Raw genomic sequence first — 19,268 nt, 5'->3', positions numbered from 1 at the left:
AATCACCTCTCCTTCACACATCCCCTCACATCCCCACTGTGCACTTTCTCTCTTTAGTCTCCTGTCCAGGACCGTGTTACAATCCCTCAGCCCGAGAATTGGGGCTGTGTGAGGCTTTCCGACTCTGCAGCAGTGTCCTGCAGTCTGCAGGACATTTTGAGGATACAGCAGTGCGCAATCCCAGAGAACAAAAGAGAAGTACAGCACAGAAACAGGCCCTTCAGCCTTCCTGAGCCTGTGCCGATCATCATGCCCTAACTAAACTAAAAAACAAATCTTCTGCTCTTATTCGGTCTGTCCCTCCTATTCCCTCCCTATTCAAGTAACCATCCAGATGCCTCTTTAATGTCACCAATGTGCCTGCTTCCACCACCTCTTCTGGCAATGCTTTCCAAGCTCTTCCCACTCTCTGCGTGAAAAATTTCCCTCACACATCTCCCTTACACTTTCGCCCTCTCACCTTGAACCTGTCCCTCCTTTTCATTGAAACTACAACCCTGGGGAAAACGTCTCTGACCATCCTCCCTGTCTACGCCTCTCACAGTTGTGTAGATCTCCATCAGGTCTCCTCAGTCGCCATCTCTCCAGTGAAAACAACCCTGGTGTTTTTAACCTTTACTCATAGCCAATGCCCTCGAGACCAGGCAACACCCTGGTGAACCTTCTCTGTAAGGGAATTCAAGCAGTATTTTTTTTTAAAAGAGCCCTTTTCTTTGAAAAACAAAATTCCTGGTGTGTTTTATTTTTAAATTGCATAATTATCTGGAGATGCAGGGAAGATCATTCAACTGACAAATTGAAAATTGGCTAAGGAACACATTCACTTTGTGAAAGGAGACATGATGGGTGGGTATTGGTGGGAACACGGGGAGAGGGTGGGGTGGGTATTGGTGGGAACACGGGGGGAGGGTGGGGTGGGTATTGGTGGGAACACGGGGAGAGGGTGGATGGGTAATGTTGGGAACACGGAGACAGGGTGGGTGGGTATTGGTGGGAACACGGGTCGAGGGTGGGTGGGTAATGGTGGAAGTGCTGGGACAGGATGGGGGGGTGGTGGGAGCTGGGGACAGGGTGGGTGGGTAACGGTGGGAGTGCGCTGACGGGGTGGGTGGGTAATAGTGACAGCGAGGGGACAGGGTGGGTGGGTAATAGTGACAGGGTGGGTGGGTAACGGTCTGGGTGCGGGGACAGGGTAGGTGGGTAACAGTGTGGGTGCGGGGACAGGGTGGGTGGGTGACGGTGTGAGTGCGGGGACAGGGCGGGTGGGTGACGGTGTGAGTGCGGGGACAGGGCGGGTGGGTAATGGTGTGAGCGCGGGGACAGAGTGGGTGGGTGGCAGTGGGAGCGCGGGGACAGGGTGGGTGTGTGGGTAACGGTGTGAGCGCGGGAACAGAGTGGGTGGGTGGCAGTGGGAGCGCGGGGACAGGGTGGGTGGGTGGGTAACGGTGTGAGCGCGGGGACAGAGTGGGTGGGTAGCAGTGGGAGCGCGGGGACAGGGTGTGTTGGTGGGTGATGATGGGAGCGTGGGGACAGGGTGGGTGGGTGGGTGATGGTGGAAGCGCGGGGACTGGGTGGGTGGGTGATGGTGGGAACGTGGGGACAGGGTGGGTGGGTGGCGGTGGGAGTGCGGGGACAGGGTGGGTGGGTGGCGGTGGGAGTGCGGGGACAGAGTGGGTGGGTGGCGGTGTGAACACGGGGTGGGAGTAGAAAGTCAGCCGATATTTCCAAGAATCTTTTGTGTCTTTATACCTTGATGGCATTTGGATTTTGGTGATGAATTATGTATTCCCTATCCTGAATTGGTCTTGCATTCAATCTGTTCAACAGCATTGCTGTGGGTCTGGAGTCTCAGATAGGCCAGGCTGGGTGAAGATGACAGATTTCTTTCTCAAAGCAGGGACCAGTGGACGAGAAGATTTTTTTTTTAAAATAAAATTTGTTGATGGATATTACAGTCAGCAACATTCCTTCTAATTTTCATTCCAGCTCAGCGGGTCTCTGAGGTAACAGAACCTTCTGGAACCTTGGAGCTGTTGACGGCCACCATTACTAATGGTTAGTTTTTTAAAAATTCAATCATGAGATGGGTGTGAGTGGCCAGGCAAACATTTATTGCCCATCCCTAACTGCCCTTGAGGGTCAACCATTTTGCTGTGGGTCTGGAGTCATGTAGGCCAGAGCAGGTAAGGATGGAAGTTTCCTTCCTTCAAGAGCATTAGTGAACCAGATGGGGTTTTCCAACAATTGATGGTAGATTCATGGTTGTCAATGGACTCTTAATTCCAGATTTTTATTGAATTCAGATTCCACCATCTGCCGTGGTGGGATTTAAACTGGGGTCCCCAGTGCGTTTCTAGATTAATAGTTCAGCAATAATACCACAAGATCATTGCCTCTCCAGGTTTATTCAATTCCAGATTTATTAAGTTTAATTTATACTCCACAATGGGATTTGAACCCATGTTGCCAAAGCTTTGCCCTGAGCCTCTGGAATACTGGTGCCACCTGGTTGGAAGGTGTCTTTCCTTCTGTAGCCATTCCTCCTGTGCATAAAATCCATTTGCCTTGCACTGTTTTCACTCTTTGTGTGTTATTTGCTATCTTAGAGTCTGACTATATTTTGTCCTGCGCAGTTCATCCCATAAAAGAGCAAACCCATCCATAGCCAATAAAAATTCTAGCCTTGTAATAATTCTTGTTTTAAAGCAGAAATGAGTCTGAGGCCATTTTATTTCCTTGTCGGTGTACAGGCGCGTGTTCTTGAGCCTTTGTAATGAGCTAAAGCTGCTGTGTCGGCGCAGGGAGGTGAAAGCTGATGGATTGCTGCACTGAACGGGTTCCAGACCCGCTTTCCACATAAGGAGAAGTGACACCGCCTTTCTGTCAACCTCAGCAAATACAAAACCCATGTGACCTTGAGAGCAGGGTCGGTTCTGGAGAAGGTGCCAAGCCCTGGGTCGCGGACTGTCGTGTATAAATCAAATGTCTGCTTGACCACGGTAGAAGTGATCTTTCAGAGCACAGCTCGTTTATAACTTAGCTGCTGCTGGCTTTGACCTCAATCTTGGACTGTTCCCCCCCCCCCCCCCCATCATTGTGATTGTTTGAGTAAAACACGCAGTATGGCATCCTGACCACGCAAGCCACTTAATTTATCGGTGGCTTGGTTTACCTCATGAGAATACTTGCAATGAGAGGTTTTTGGCACTTTTAATTGACGCCTTATATAGTACTGTTCCTCAGCTCATCGTCAGAGGCTTCATTTAAAGATAAAGGTAGAATCAGTCAAGGCAACAGGGCCTAGAGGCAGAATCAGCTAAACATGGACCTCCGGGAGAGCCAGCCAATGATATCTATGTGCAAAAATGCAGAATGAATGAAGATACCAGAAGTAATCCTACTGTCTGGCTGCCTTCCTCCGTATCAACGTGATTTTGTCTTGTAATGTCGATCTCAAGAAGTGCATCGATGGGCTGAATGGCCTGCTTCCACACTCCAGGGGATTCCAAGATCCCCTTCTGCTTGTGGACAATCGCGCAGGAATCCAAAATCTACTGCAGTCTTTCTCATTTAACTCTGTTCATCTGCAAAGGAAGTCTTGGTGCATTGTGGGAGCATGCGCATCTTTGAGCCAGGAAGCTGCGGACTCAACAGGAGGCAACGGCCGAGTGGTATTATGGCTAGATTATTGATCCAGAAACTCAGCAAACACTCTGGGGACCTGGGTTCGAATCCGACCACGGCAGATGAATTGAATCCAGTAAATGAACATCTGGAATTTAGAATCCACTGATGACAATCCATTGCTGGTTGTTGCAAAACCTATCTGGCTCAGTAATACCCTTGAAGGAAGGAAATCTGCCATTGACTCCAGGCCTACGGCAACGTGGTTGACTTGAAGTTGCCCTCTGGCTCACACTCAAGGGATCATACCTTACCGACAATGTCCTAGTCACTAACGGCTCAGATCTAAGCTCTACATTCCTGCCATGTCCAGACATGAATGCTGGTGGACAACTAAACATAATTGAGAGAGAAGGCTGAAGTTCAGAAGCCGTGATATTAAAGTAGCTTTGGTTGAGATGAGAAACGATGAAGGCAAGAAGTCATTTGTAAGAATGGTGTCTGAGAATATTTTTATTCTAAGTTGAGATAGATTCTTATCACTGATGAGGTGGAAGGTTTTAAGAGTATGTGGAGTAATCCGATCAACATGACTTTTACACAGCGAGTGATTCATGTGTGGAATGTACTTCCAGAGAAAATAATGGAAGGGGGTACAATTACAAAATTTAAGAGACATTTGGACAGACACATGAATAGCAAAGGTTTAGAGGCGTATGAGCCAAAGCAGGTGGGCGGGGGTAGTTTAGTTTGGAATTATGGTTGGCATGTACTGGTTGGCCTGAGGGGTCTGTTTCCGTGCTATATGACTCTCTGACTCTGAGTGAGTTTGTATATTGGACGTATTCTTGATGGAGAAGAGGTGGCATGGGGCTCAGTGGTTAGCACTGCTGCCTCACAGTTGCAAGGACCCGGGTTCGATTCCAGCCTCGGCTGACTGTGTGGATTTTGCACGTTCTCCCCGTGTCTGTCCGGTTTCCTCCCACAGCCCAAGGTTGTGCAAATTAGGTGAATTGGCCGTGCTAAATTGCTCATAGTGTTCAGGGATGTGTAGGTTAGGGGCATTAGTTAGCAGTAAGTGCGGAATAATGGGTGCGAGGAATGGGTCTGGGTGTGTTACTCTTGGGAGGGTCAGTGTGGGACTTGTTGGGCCGAAGGGCCTGTTTCCACACTGTAGGGACTCTAGGATTTTAAGAGAATATTGAGGGATTCTATGATTAATGTTCTTGACTTCTAAAGGGCCGAGATAATGTTGACTATGGTTTCACCTTGTCTGGACTGTAGAATGAGAGAACATACCTGCATTGGAAGCGGGTATATTCGACACCAATCCACGGAAACAACATGGCAGCGAGTGAGTATTAAAGCACCAGGACAGGCCGCAGAGGGAAATGGATGATGTGGATTCATCCCAATGCAAAATCAAATGGCCTTCTTTTGGAGATGAAGATTTTCCGATAAAGTTGATGAGTCATTGGAGACGTGGCACAGTGAATGTGGGCGTGCATTTGGGAGGAGCAGTTGATTTGGATCTTTAGCTCCCAATGTTCTCCGAAGCTGGTGGTGGAGGGGGTGTTCTTTTCATGTCGTGTCTGGCTCTGTTGTAGGCTTTGATAGAGAGAGAGAGATCTGTGAGATAATCAGGAGGTCCATCACTGTCATACCTTGTGATCACCAGGAGAGCAGAACAAGCTCAACTGTGGACTTCTCATATTCACCGACAGCTGTGAAAGTATTCACAGGCTAATCGGTCTTGTGCAGGTTTTTCAGTTCGCTCTTGTCGAGTGTGTTTTGCAAATTTAAAATCACGCTGCCGATAGTTTTGAAGAAAGCCGGTTCAGTTATTAACAATTGCGCAAATAATAAATTTCAACCTTCTGTCGCAACCATGTTTGAACTGGATGTGTTTGAATGTTGGAAGGCACAATGTCATTTTATTGTGTTCCCGTGGAGAACCAACCTCACCAGAGAGTGCACTGAAGTTTTCACCCTCTCCTTCACTGACAGCACCATGCTCAGAATCTGAGCTCTGTTCCAATGTGGGTTTGAGATTTCCTCCATAAATTGGGCCATTGGCTTACCTTCGCCAGTAGATATGAGACAGCTACTGTGTTTGCTTTCAAGGGTTTACACAGAGACGCTTCTATGCTTTAAGTTCCCTGCAAACCCAAGGGGTGAAGAAATCTCCGGAGGGACTGCTGCTATCCCAAATCAACTCGGCGAGGAAACCTCACATCCATTTCCAGATTGGCAGATGCCTTGTTGGAAGTTTGGAGTGTCAGGGTGTAGTGGCTAAGGTGCTTCGGGTGATCTGTGATGTGGCAAGAAACTTGAAGACATCACACTGTTGGTGTGGGAATGTTCATCAAGGTGCACATTGCAATGTCAAGGCTGAGCCTGTGCTGTGGTGCCAATGGATATGATACGTGGTGGTTGTAGCAAGGCTTCAGTCTACCTTCTTACCAGTGCTGAGCATTTCAAGGACGCAAGGCCAAGGATGAAGTATATCACATTTGTGAGAGTGTTCACTCCCCACCTTAGCTGCTCACTTCCCTCATTATTTTGTGGCGATAGACCAGAACTTGACACCAGCCTGAGCTGCCTCTTGTTAAGCGAGTGTGGCGCACGCACGTTCTGCCAATCCTATGAAAGAAATGCTAGGATCTGCAGCGGGCAAGCTTCTGAGTCGAAAAGTGTGGTGCTGGAAAAGCACAGCAGATCAGGCATTATCCGAGGAGCAGGAGAGTCGACGTTTCGGGCATAAGCCCTTCATCAGAAACATCCTTGAATGTTAGTGAGTTTCGAAAATATCAACTAGCCACAAAGTGACATGACACACTCTCACTAGTATCCTTACATACGGATGAGGAAGAACACCACTTCTACTGGGACAACACATCCATCCTAGGACAAACCAAACAGACACACGTACGAGAATTCCCAGAAGCGTGGCATTCCAACCAGAACTCCATCAACTTGGATCCTGTTTACCACCCCCTGAGAAAAATAACAGGAAATGACACCACCATCAGAAACGATGTCACCACGGGAAATGACATCACCAACCCAACTAAAATCAAACATATAAATAGAAAACAGGGCTACACCACCAGTGCTTCATCCGGAGGCTCACTGAAGATGTTACCTAATATGGTGACGAAACGTCTGAAAACGACCCTTCCAGCTCAGCGAGCAAACCTACATCCAGATCCTTGAATGTCGCCTGACCACATTCCTGATGAAGGGTTTTGCCCGAAACGTCGAGTCTCCTGCTCCTCGGATGCTGCCTGACCTGCTGTGCTTTTCCAGCGCCACACATTTCAACTTTGGCTCTCTGGCATCTGCAGTCCTCACTTTCTGTCAGTGGGCAAGCCAGTGATAGGCTTGAGCAATAACTGTACAGCGTCAAAGGGAACTGCAAGTGTGGGTTCAGATGAGCCAAGTCCCACCTGACCAAGTTTGTTAATGACCTTAGAAAGATTTAGAGGAGAAATAGAACTGATTGTCAGACAATTCGGCATTCCCGAGGACTTGTGAGCCAAGTGTTTGAGGAAAAAAATGGGATGAAGCAACCACAGGCATTGGGTTTCAGGAGGGTAAAGTGTTGTCATTTCTGCCTTTGGCCAACCTGTTCCATCTCTGTGAAATTGTCTACTGCTTTCTCTGTTTTATTAGCACTTCCCTCCGCAGTGCAGCCATTTTCAGTGTTTTATAGGTAGGCTTCACTTCGTCAAGCCCGTGTGTAACTTCAGAGCTGGTACTGGGGCTGCACCAGACTGTGAGATTGTTATTGGGAATCCGGGTCGGGCAGGGACCAAAGGCAGACCCAGTTGGAGGACCCAACCAAAACTAACCAGTCACATTACTGATTGCAAGCCTGTTGCTGGTCAGACACATGACCCTTGTACCATGTCAAGTGGCTGTTATTTTGTGTAAATGTTGGAGACACACACTCTACTTTTTCTCAAGTTTAGTACATGATCGTGTTTCAGCCTTGCTTTACTTCCGAATTTATTAGCCCTTCCTGGGGTCCAGGTAATGAGGAGGGAGTTCCTGAATGTACATAAAAAATGTGTCTGTAATGTTTCTGACTGTAAACTTGTAGAAGTTTCCATTTATTTACACCATGCCACAGCAATGCAAGCTGTCATTACTAATGGGCACAAAGTGATCTGTTGGAGTTTTGATTGAGGTTTTCACAGTTAGGAGAGGGCTGGATCGATTAGGTCAGGAGAAGCTGCTCCAGTTGGTAAAAGGAATGAAAGGCAGAGGGCACAGATTGAAAAATAAGCAACCATAATGTGAGAAACAACTTGGCAGCACTCTGTCAGCACTGATCCTCCACAGTGTGGCACTCCCTCAGCACTGATCCTGTCACAGTGTGGCACTCCCTTAGCACTGACTCTCCAACAGTGCAGCACTCCCTCAGCACTGACCCTCTCACAGTGCGGCACTCCCTCAGCACTGATCCTCTCACAGTCTGGCACTCCCTCAGTACTGACCCTCTGATAGTTCAGCACTGACCCTCAAACAGTGCGGCAGTCCCTCAGCACTGACCCTCGGACAGTGCGGCAATCCCTCAGCACTGACCCTCGGACAGTGCGGCAATCCCTCAGCACTGACCCTCGGACAGTGCGGCAATCCCTCAGCACTGACTCTCTGACAGTGCAGCACTCCTTTAGTACTGACCCTCCATCAGTGCTGACCCTCTGATAGTGCAGTATTCCCTCAGTGCTGACCCTCCGATAGTGCAGTATTCCCTCAGCGCTGACCCTCCGACAGTGCAGCACTCCCTCAGCACTGACCCTCTCACAGTGCGGCACTCCCTCAGCACTGATCCTCTCACATTCTGGCACTCCCTCAGTACTGACCCTCTGATAGTTCAGCACTGACCCTCAAACAGTGCGGCAGTCCCTCAGCACTGACCCTCGGACAGTGCGGCAATCCCTCAGCACTGACCCTCGGACAGTGCGGCAATCCCTCAGCACTGACTCTCTGACAGTGCAGCACTCCTTTAGTACTGACCCTCCATCAGTGCTGACCCTCTGATAGTGCAGTATTCCCTCAGTGCTGACCCTCCGATAGTGCAGTATTCCCTCAGCGCTGACCCTCCGACAGTGCAGCACTCCCTCAGCACTGAGCCTCCGACAGTGCGGCACTCCCTCATCTCTGACGCTCCGACAGTGCGGCACTCCCTCAGCACTGACCCTCCGACAGTGCAGTATTCCCTAAGCACTGACCCTCCGACAGTGCAGTATTCCCTAAGCGCTGACCCTCCGACAGTGCGGCACTCCCTCAGTGCGGTACTCCCTCTGTACCAATCCTGTAACAGTGCAGCGTTCCCTAGGTACCCACTCTCCGACAGTGCAGCGTTCCCTATGGGCTGACCCTCTGATAGTGCAGCGCTGTCTGAGCATGGACCCTCTGACAGTGTGTAGCTGTCTCATTGCTCATCCTCTGAGCATGAGGCACTGAGTGGGTGCTGACCTTCTGACAGAGTCACACTGTACTGAGAGTGCCAGCTGGACTATGTACCCACGTCCCTGAAATGAGACTTGAAGCCACAGCCTTCTATCCCAGAGCAGTGTGTGCTTCCCATTAGATTACTTACAGTGTGGAAACAGGCCCTTCGGCCCAACAAGTCACACCGACCCGCCGAAGCGTAACCCACCCATTCCCGTACATTTACCCCTTTACCTAACACTACGGGCAATTTAGCTTGGCCAATTCACCTGACGTGCACATCTTTGGACTATGGGAGGAAACCAGAGCACCCGGACGAAACCCTCGCAGACACTGGGAGAATGTGCAAACTCCACACAGACAGTCGCCTGAGTCGGGAATTGAACCCGAGTCCCTGGCGCTGTGAGGCAGCAGTGCTAACCACTGTGCCACCGTGCCGCCCTAATGAACGCGGAATGGTTGGTTTTGGTGGGTGATGTGCAAAGTGAACCCAACTCTATTTAATTGATCACTCTGCTTTTCTATTTGGAATGAAAATAATTTCTGATCCTGGCTTTGAATCACTTTCCTCAAATAACTCTCCCCAGATATCTATAATCCAGCCAGTCATGAAGCAGTCCGAGAATTTAAGGCCAGATTGAAGATGTCAGTGTGTGACAGGATGTGATGTTGGAGGTATTTTCCAGCTTCTATCTGTAAATGAAGTGGATTGCTGTGACTGTTGATTCAGCATCCATCACTGCCTCAGGATTAGATGTCAAATCAATGGAAGAAGCTGTCAATGAGCTTTCCTGCTGTATTTCTCACCATGCTCCGTGAAGAGTAATTGCTCGCATTGTAAGGCGTCTTGTTAGATCATCGTGCAGTGAATACTCTTCTCAGGCCCTACATCTGTTGGCATCTCAGGATCACTCAGAATTGCCGAGAAAAGACACGTTAATTGGCGCATTCCCCATGGTAACGCCTCGACCAATCAGAGTCGAGTTGCTAACCAGTGAGCGCTCTCCTCTCATCTATTATGAATGTGGTTCCCCCTCCCCAACATGTTGGCATTCTTGTGAATTGTCCTGATGACTGCAAGATGAAAAAAAATTGTCAGAATATCTTTTCCCAGCAATGCTCAGGTTCTGAACAACCAAACAATGATTTATGAGGAAAATGTTCATTTTGATCCCATTGGTAATTTTTCGGAATTTACCTCCCATTGTGTAGTGCTTGATCGTTCTGTTGCTTTTCATAGAATCCCTACGGTGTGGAAGCAGGCCATTTGGCCCGTCAAGTTCACGCCGGTCCTCAGAAGAGCATGCCACCCAGACCCACCTCATTCCTGTAACCCTGCATTTAGCATGGCTAATCCATCTAGCTTGCACATCCATGGGCAATTTCCTACGGCCAGTCCACCTAACCTGCCCATCTTTGGACTGTAAGAGGAAACAAGTGCACCCGGAGGAAACCCACACACGGGGCGAATGGAATCGAAGCCAGGTCCCTGGCACTGTAATGCAGGAGTGCTAACCACTGAGCCACCGTGCTGCCCATGGTTGATTCTCAAGTTGATCTGGATGACTGTCTTTGTACACTCCATGGGTTACTTTCGGGAAGAATGCGACCATGAACTGCCTGTAGATTCCCTTTCAATTCCTGATTTTATTTTGTTCCTTCATTGATGAGGGATGGCTTGGCCAGCATTTATTGCCCATCCCTAATTGCCCAGTTAAGAGTCAACCACTTCGCTGTGGGTCTGGAGTCACATGTAGGCCAGACCAGCGAAAGACATTAGTGAACCAGGTGGGTTTTTCCAACAATCAACAATGGATTCACAGACACCATTAGCCGCTTTATTCCAAATTTTCATTAGATTCAATTTTTACCATCTTCCATGGCGGAATTCAAACCGGGGTCCTCAGAGCATTGCCTGGGTCTCTGGTTTAACAGTCCAATGATAATACCACTAGGCCATTGGTTCCCCATTTGGGAATGCATCACCTCTTTTTATTTTACAGTGTCACCGGGCCAAAATCCTGGAGCTCCGCTGAGCAGCATTGAGGTTATACCTATACCCCAAGGATGGTAATGATTCAAGATAGTGGCTCACTACCGCCACCTCAAGGGAAAGTGGAGGTGTGCAATAAATGCTGGCCGTTGTTTGGTGAGAATGGTGCAGGAAAAGCACAGCAGGTCAGGCAGCGTCCGAGGAGCAGGAAAATCGACGTTTTGGGCAAAAGCCCTGGCCTGGTCAGTGATGCCCGCATGCAGTGAAGGTGGTAATAAGTTTATATTGGTGCGAGAATGAATCTCTCTTGGTTTGTTTCCCCAGGCGTGGTGAGGGCCTGATCTCCGTTCGCTTGGCACCATGGTGGCCCTCTCGCTGAAGATTTGTGTCCGCCAGTGTAATGTCGTCAAGACGATGCAGTTCGAGCCCTCCACTGTGGTTTACGATGCCTGTCGTATAATCCGAGAGCGTGTGCCCGAGGCACAGATGGGCCAAGGTGAGAGCACACGTCCTGATCTATTACTTGGCTGTTGGTTTTATGCTCGCTTTTTCTGTCACGGGCACCCGTTGTCACTCAGTCTCTGTGTAATAAAGAAATGTCCCAGTGCAGAAGTGAATGGGTTAATCAATCAGCAGTATAACAACTACTTGGATTTATACTTTGACTGTTCATGTACAGTGTATCCAGGCACATCAGAGGCCAGACATCAAGCCTTGTGTCAGGTAAAGGCAGGATCGAGATTGTATTTACTGCGGTGGAGCGGCACGTCAAGAGGTCTGTGGGGGGTGGGGGGACTTCCAGAACTTTAGGTCTCAGCTGAGGTAGAGCCAGAATTTGAAGGAATTGCGCAGATCGTGGTGAGTTGTGGGGTGGGGGTGTGGGTGGGGGTGTTGTGGACTGCAGAAAATTCCAGAGAATGTGAGTGAAGTCCCGCAATAATCCAAGACAAGGATGACTATCGACACCTATTGAGGTGTTGCTGGTCTGGAACTGGTGGAGGTCCATGTTTTGGGAACTGGTACAAACTGAGCTAGGCAGCTCTGAGTAAATCCACTGCTGTGGGCCTGAGGTGAGATAACTGAAGAGAGTGTTGTTTGTTAATATAGCAAGAATTAAGCAGGCAATCAAAATTATTGAATGTAAGTATAAAATAGGATCATCGAATCTTCACTGTGTGGGAGGAGGTCATTTGGCCCATCAAGTCCACACTGACCGTCCTAAAAGCATCCCATCCAGAGCCACTCCATTCCAATAATCCCACATTTCCCATGGCTAATCCATCGAACCTATACGTCCCTGGACACTATGTGCAATTCAGCACGGCCAATCCACCTAACCTGCACATCTTTGGATTGTGGGAGGAAACCCAGGCAGACACGGGGAGAATGTGCAGACTCCACACAGACAGTCACTGTGAGGTAGCAGTGCTAACCGTTGAGTCACCGGACTGTCCCATCGGAACAAAAGGGGGAATAGGTTGAACTGGTGTATGAAGGAGCTGTTAGACTGAGTAGTTAATAAACTTTCTACTTGCAATGAAAAGCATCTTAGTTTCTAACTCTCAGGCTGGCTTGGATTCAAGTTGACATTACTCGCCTCGAATTGTCAAAACTGACAGCTTGAATCTATGTTTTTGCTCAGTGAGAATTATGAGGAATTCTGCAAAGAGATTACTGCACAGGGGAGGAAAGGAAGGGAATTGTACATCCACATTCCTAGTTGATGTTCCAGTCTAAAAATGGTCCTTCCATTTGATGGGGGGGGGGGGGCCTGGTTAATCCTGGCTCCAAATGCCTGAAGAACCAGGAAAGGAGAGGCAATTCCCGAAGTCAATTTCCAGCAACATGGCCCTTTGGCATTCGGGGCCTGTAGCAGTGAGAGCCTGGGGAGAACGTGCAGGGGGAGAACGTGCAGGAGGAGAGAGGGAACCTGAGAGGACAGAAGGAAAGGGCAGCGGCAGACTGGGACTGTGAAGAAGGGGGTTGGAGAATACGTCAAGGGGAGGCCAGCATTTTAGGAGGAGTAGGCAAGGGGTGGGGAGAAGAGGGCAGGGAAGGAGAGGAGAAATATCAATCGAGGAGTGGTCATGGGAGAGGTGGTGGGAAGATCAGGAGGAGACGGGAGCTGGACTAACTGACTGTTCTGAGCTGTACTTTGGAACAGGCACCAGGGTACAAATGCAAAGTTTTGTTTTTAATTTCACGTTTTTGTCTTTGAATGAGCTGTCGTTTTTGGATACAAGTGCAAGTTGATTCATCGCAGAACTATTTTGAGGTCTTGTTTATTTCTGTTTTACAGCCTCGGATTATGGATTGTTCCTGTCCGATGACGATCCAAGGAAAGGGATCTGGCTTGAATCTGGCCGCACTCTGGATTATTATATGCTTCGTAATGGGGTCTGTCTAATCTTTTTCTCGGCTTTATGAAATATTAAGACTGTCAATCAGGATCATAGTGTGACACACTTGTATGTACCAGAAGCTATATATAATAACACGTAGAGTCCGATTCTCTGCAGACAGAGAACATGTATGCTGACTGCACCTAATCCATTTCGGGGCAATGCCTTGACTGATTGAAGTCGACCTGCCTTGCTTAAAATTTAAACACAGCTTGGCAGTTAACTTTCAGTCATAACTAGGCGGAAGTGAGGACTGCAGTTGCTGGAGATTAGGGTCAAGATTAGAGTGGTGCTGGAAAACCACAGCAGGTCAGGCAGCATCCGAGGAGCTGGAAAATCAACATTTCAGACAGGAGCCCTTCATCATTCCTGATGAAGGGCTCCTGCCCGAAACGTCGATTTTCCTGCTCCTCGGATGCTGCCTGACCTGCTGTGGTTTTCCAGCACCACTCTAATCTTGACTCATGTCAGTCATAACTAGCTGCTGCACTCTTCATGACAACCAACCCACGAGCACTTGGACAGTATTGCTTTCCCCTCAAATTGGTATTTCTTGCGAATTGTCCTGATGAGTGCAAGACAACACCATTCAACAAAATGTGTATTGGTTTTCAGCAGTACTCAAGTTCTGAGCAGCTGTTGATGAAAAGCTGTGAATAAATCCTAGTCACCTTTCTAATATCTTCTGCCTGTTGATTTTTTTATTGGAGTTTTCATAGTGCAGCAAGGGTTAGATGGTTTGGTCGAGTTGAGTATGATTGGGAAGAGTCTGACTTCATAGATCAGGATTGAGAGTTACATCACAGCAGAGATAGTGGAAGCTCACGGCACAGATCTTCACTGTCATTTCTGTGGGAAGCTTCACTTGATATTGATTCTCAGTGTGTTCCTTGAGGATTTCCTTGTATTTGTAGTCTCCCATTCATAGATTCATACAATGATGAAGCACGGTGTGAGGCCATTTGGCCCATCTTGCTGGTGTTAGCTAGGAGAAAGTGAGGACTGCAGATGCTGGAGATTAGAGTCGAAGAGTGTGGTGCTGGAAAAGCACAACCGGTCAGGCTTTTTGGAACCGGCATAATATTAGTCCCACTTCCTTGATGTCCCCCTACACCCTGAAATTTCTTTTCCTCTTGAAGTGTTTATCCAATTCCCTTTTGCCGAATCTGTTTCCATCTCTTGCCCAGACAGAAGGTAACAGATTGCAGCTCATTGGGTAGTTTGCATCTGAGTGAACATCTTGGAGCAGGGCACTTCTCATTGACTCAAACAAAAGCAAAATATTCATGTTCTTAACAATTGGTCAAACATTTGGTTCAAGCACTTCCCATCGCATCAGGAACTGTTCAGTGACTGTTGAGGCCTGAAACTGTTTCTGGTTGGAGGTGGGGAGAGCTGCCAGATGTGATGAGTCACCACGTGGAGCCCTGCCCAGAGATTTTACAAACTTTCCACTCATTTCTTTTTGTAATTTAATGCTCATTGTAGTTTAATGAAGAACAATTCCTTTCTGACAGTGAACATGTGTGAGCTGGTGGTTTAGTGGTAATACCACTGAACGAGTAATAATCCCAGTGATGTTCAGGGGGCAGCGGTTCATATCATACCTTGGCACAGGGTGCAGTTTGGAGTTCAGTGCAAGTCTGAAATAGAAAGTACGTCTAATGATGATCATGTAACCACTGATTGCTGTAAAAACGCATCTGGTTCACTCGTGTCCTTTAGAGAGGAGAATCTGCCGTCATTACCTGGTGTGGGCTGCAGGACGGACACCATGTTGCTGGTGTATAGGACATTGGTGATGCCACTTTTGGAATGCTGCATTCATTTCTGGTCTCCCAGCTATAGCAAGGATGCTGTTAAACTTGATTTGGAGGTGCTGGTGTTGGACTTGGGTGTACAAAGTTAAAAATCACGCAACACCAGGTTATAGTCCGACAGGTTTATTTGGAAGCACGAGCTTTCGGAGCGCTGCTCCTTCATCGGGTGGTAGTGTGAGTTTTAACATTGTTAAACTTGAGAGGGCTCAGACAAGATTCACAAGGATGTTGCTGAGACTGGAGGGTTTGAGTTATAGGGAGAGCCTGAATAGGTTGGAGCTATTTTCCCTGGAGTTTCGGAGGCTGAGGGATGCCCTTCTAGAGGTTTATAACATCATGAGGGGCATGGATAGGGTGAATAGCTAGGGTCTTTTACCCCCAGGGTAGGGGAGTCCAAAACTAGAAGGTTTAGGCTTAAGGCGAGAGGGGAAAGATTTAAAGAGGACCCGACGGGTAACATTTTCACGCAGAGGGTGGTGCGTGGATGGAACAAGCTGCCAAAGAACATGGTGGAGGCTTGTACAATGTCAACATTTAAAAGGCATCTCGATGGGTATATGAATAGGAAGGGTTTAGAGGGATATGGGTCAAGTGCTGGAAAATGGGACTAGATTAGGTTGGGATGTTTGGTTGGTGCACACAAGATGGACCGGGTGATCTGTTTCCATGCTGTATGACTCTATGATTCAAAGTTTGTGAGAAGATTTGTAGCTCGGGTGCTCGTTGTTGTGGTTCTGTTCGCCGAGCTGGGAATTTGTGTTGCAGACGTTTTGTCCCCTGTCTCGGTGACATCCTCGGTGCTTGGGAGCCTCCTGTGAAGCGCTTCTGTGATCCTTCCTCCGGCATTTGTAGTGGTTTGTATCTGCCGCTTCCGGTTGTCAGTTCCAGCTGTCCGTTGCAGTGGTAGGTATATTGGATCCAGATCAATGTGCTTATTGATTGTCTGGACTCTATGATTCCAGACCCACAGCAACATGATTGACTCTGAACTGCCCTCAAGGCAATTAAGGATGGACAATAAATCCTGCTGTAGGCAGTGATGAACATGCAATGAACAAATAGGGAAATGAAAGGGATTGAGATGGAAATTTTAAGTTATAGAATCCTTACAGTACGGAAGCAGGCCATTAGGTCTTCAAGTCCCACCTCCGACCCCATCCCTGTAACCCTGCATTTCCCATGGCTAACCCATCAAGCCTGCACATCCCAGGGTGCTGCAGACAATTTAAGGGAGATAGGTTGCCAACTCGCGGAGCATTTCAGAGAACATCTCTGGGATACGCACCAAACAGTCCCACCGCCCTGTGGCAGACCACTTCAACTCCCCCCTCCCACTCCACCAAGGACATGCAAGTCCTGGGCCTCCTCCACCACCAAAACCTAACCAACTGACGCTTGGAGTAAGGACGTCTCATCTTCTGCCTTGGAACCCTCAAACCACCACAGCATCAATGTCGATTTAACCAATTTCCTTATCTCCCCTCTCCCCCACCTCATCCCAGATCCAACCCTCCAACTCGACATCACACTCTTGAACTGTCCTACCAGGACATCGTCCTCGTCCTTCCCACCTGTATGCTCCACCCTCAGCTCTGACCTATCACCATCACCCCACCCCCACCTGCATCTATTTATCCCCTTCCGAGCTACCTAACATCCACCACTCAGCCTCTGATGCTCCCAGCCCCAGCCTATTAAGCCTCTCCCTGTAGCTCAAGCCCTCCAGCCCTGGCTAATTTGGGGTTTCCCAACTGGGGGCCGCGACATGAGATTTTTGGGGCGCAGGATCTTCAACGGGAAGCTATGGCTGAAATCAAACTCAGACTGTGTGCTCACAAAATCCTCAAACGCCTCGTGCTTTCTCTCACAGTTGGGCTGTTGCAGCAGATGAACTTCAGACAATCTTCACCACACTGAACTTCCCCTTCCCTCTCCCTCTCCCAAGCCAGGGGCTGATGGTTAGCATTCACTCCTCCCTGCTGTGACTCCATTTTACCCCTCCTAGAGTTTGTGGCACCCTACGGTTTGGGACAAGTTTGAGCTGCTGAGTGAGCAGGACAGGGGGTATTTTAGCTCCTCAATGGGCAAGGGTCCACAGTTTAGCTTGAATAACACATCCCTGCACTCCCACAACAATCACGGACATTAACACCCTCCTCCCCCACGTTTTCCCCAGGAGTTTATAAAATCATGAGGATAGGATAAATAGACAAGGTATTTTCCCTGGGGGGGTGGGGAGTCCAGAACTAGAGGACATGGGTTTAGGGTGAGAGGGGAAAGACATGCAAGAGACCTAAAGGTCAACATTTTCACACACAGGGTGGTACGTGTATGGAATGAGCTGCCAGAGGAAGTGGTGGAGGCTGGTACAATTACAGCATTTAAAAGGCATTTGGATGGGTAAATGAATAGGAAGGATATAGAGGGATATGGACCAGGTGCTGGCAAATGGGACTATAATGGTATCTGGTCGGCATGGACGAGTTGGACCGAAGGGTCTGTTTTCATGCTGCACATCTCTATGACTCTAGAATGTTCCGGAAAGGAGGAGAATGTGTTCAGGAATCAATTGAGAAGAAACTTAATATGGTGCAAGAGTCTGTTAATGGAAATTGTTGGATTAAGTGTCACAATATGGGCACATGGCCATAAGATAGCGGAGCAGAAATTAGGCCATTCGGCCCATCGAGTCTGCTCTGTCATTCGATCATGGCTTTGTCAACCCCATTGTCCCACTCCCTCCCCGTAACTTTTGATCTCCTTGGCAGTCAAGATTTTATCTATCTCTGTCTTAAATATACTCAGTGACCTGACCTCCACAGCCTCTGTGGCAATGAATTCCACAGATTGACCACTCTCTGGCTAAAGATGTTTGGCAGTCACAAACCCTGATGAACAAGGCAACAGATAGACGCCATGTTAGCATGATGGTGACTGACGCTATTAGGAAGTGATGTCATAGCTGCTGACCGACTGTAATGGAGAACGAGGGACCAGAGTGGGGTGGAAATTAGTTACAAACATGCAGTAAGGTGTTGACTCCATCTCCAAATGAACAATCCGTTGATCAGCGAGTGAAGTCTGTCTTTTACATTGATGTAGAGGTTTGCCCTTTGACCCAGAGTAACTTCAAGGGGAAGGATCAAATCCCAGAATGCATAGCTGCACGTTGCCAAGGAAGTAGGATTGGTGGGCTGTAGCTGAATCGGGTTACGTAGCTCCCAAGCTGCAAGGAATGATTGGCTGCTTGGGTTAAGGGCTTGGAATCCTAGGCATGGGAGGAATTTGACTGACAAATGAAGCAAACCTATTTCAGAAACCCCACCTGTCAAAGAAAGCAGGAATGCTGTTAGTGAGTTCAATGCCTTCTCATTTCACTCTATCAGACATCTCACTATGAAGGTTAGTGCCTGTGTTGGCAATTTATGTTGTCTTGTTAATCCCGTGATTAATGTTTGTTAAAGTTTTTCTTTCAGGTTGAGAAACAGGTGTTGGCTATAAAATGACAAGCAGCAATACTGGCGATGGAGGCTAGTGAAAGGAGCTGTAAGACTTAGGAGTCAATAAACTCCACCCACACAGGAAGGTGTCTTGGCTTCCTGCCTCACTGGCTTCCTTGGATGCAGGTTGACAATTTAGGTCGTTGACTGTGTGGCCATTTATCAAGACCATCGAAAAACATAGAAAATAGGTGCAGGTGTAGGCTATTCGGCCCTTCAAGCCATGACTGACCTGCAATGTAATTCCAAATACCACTGTGCAGCAGTTGTTTGTTTCTGGGCTAGTATCTAGAGGCTAAAACTGATGATCTAGAGACGTGATTTCAAATCCCAGCATGCAGCTGATGTCAATTTAAATCTGAAATAAGCTTACATACCATCACGTGTTTCAAACTCTTTAAATTTCTGTTCTAATTGGATTTATTTTCATCTTCATTTCTTTTGAGTAATGAATTTCTGTTTTATT

The 19,268-nt window shown here is 48.1% G+C and overlaps 1 protein-coding gene across 4 annotated transcripts in view; it reads left to right on the top strand.

The window, feature by feature from the left end:
* LOC122542439 (talin-2) overlaps positions 1–19,268 on the top strand; it is a 354,392-nt gene that overhangs the window by 139,188 nt on the left and 195,936 nt on the right. For all 4 annotated transcript variants that reach the window (XM_087982138.1, XM_087982135.1, XM_087982136.1 and 1 more), the window contains 2 exons: positions 11,405–11,576; positions 13,380–13,477. In XM_087982138.1, coding sequence (XP_087838264.1) covers positions 11,441–11,576; positions 13,380–13,477 — 234 coding nt within the window. In that variant the 5' untranslated portion in view covers positions 11,405–11,440. The remainder of the gene's footprint in view (positions 1–11,404; positions 11,577–13,379; positions 13,478–19,268) is intronic.

Source organism: Chiloscyllium plagiosum, unplaced genomic scaffold, assembly GCF_037043375.1.
Source record: "Chiloscyllium plagiosum isolate Xiang-an unplaced genomic scaffold, Cpla_swu_hap1 HiC_scaffold_42, whole genome shotgun sequence".
In the NCBI taxonomy this organism is placed as follows: Eukaryota; Metazoa; Chordata; class Chondrichthyes; order Orectolobiformes; family Hemiscylliidae; genus Chiloscyllium; species Chiloscyllium plagiosum.
The sequence above is the reverse complement of the archived record's forward strand: the minus strand, read 5'-3'. Positions and strand labels throughout refer to the sequence as shown.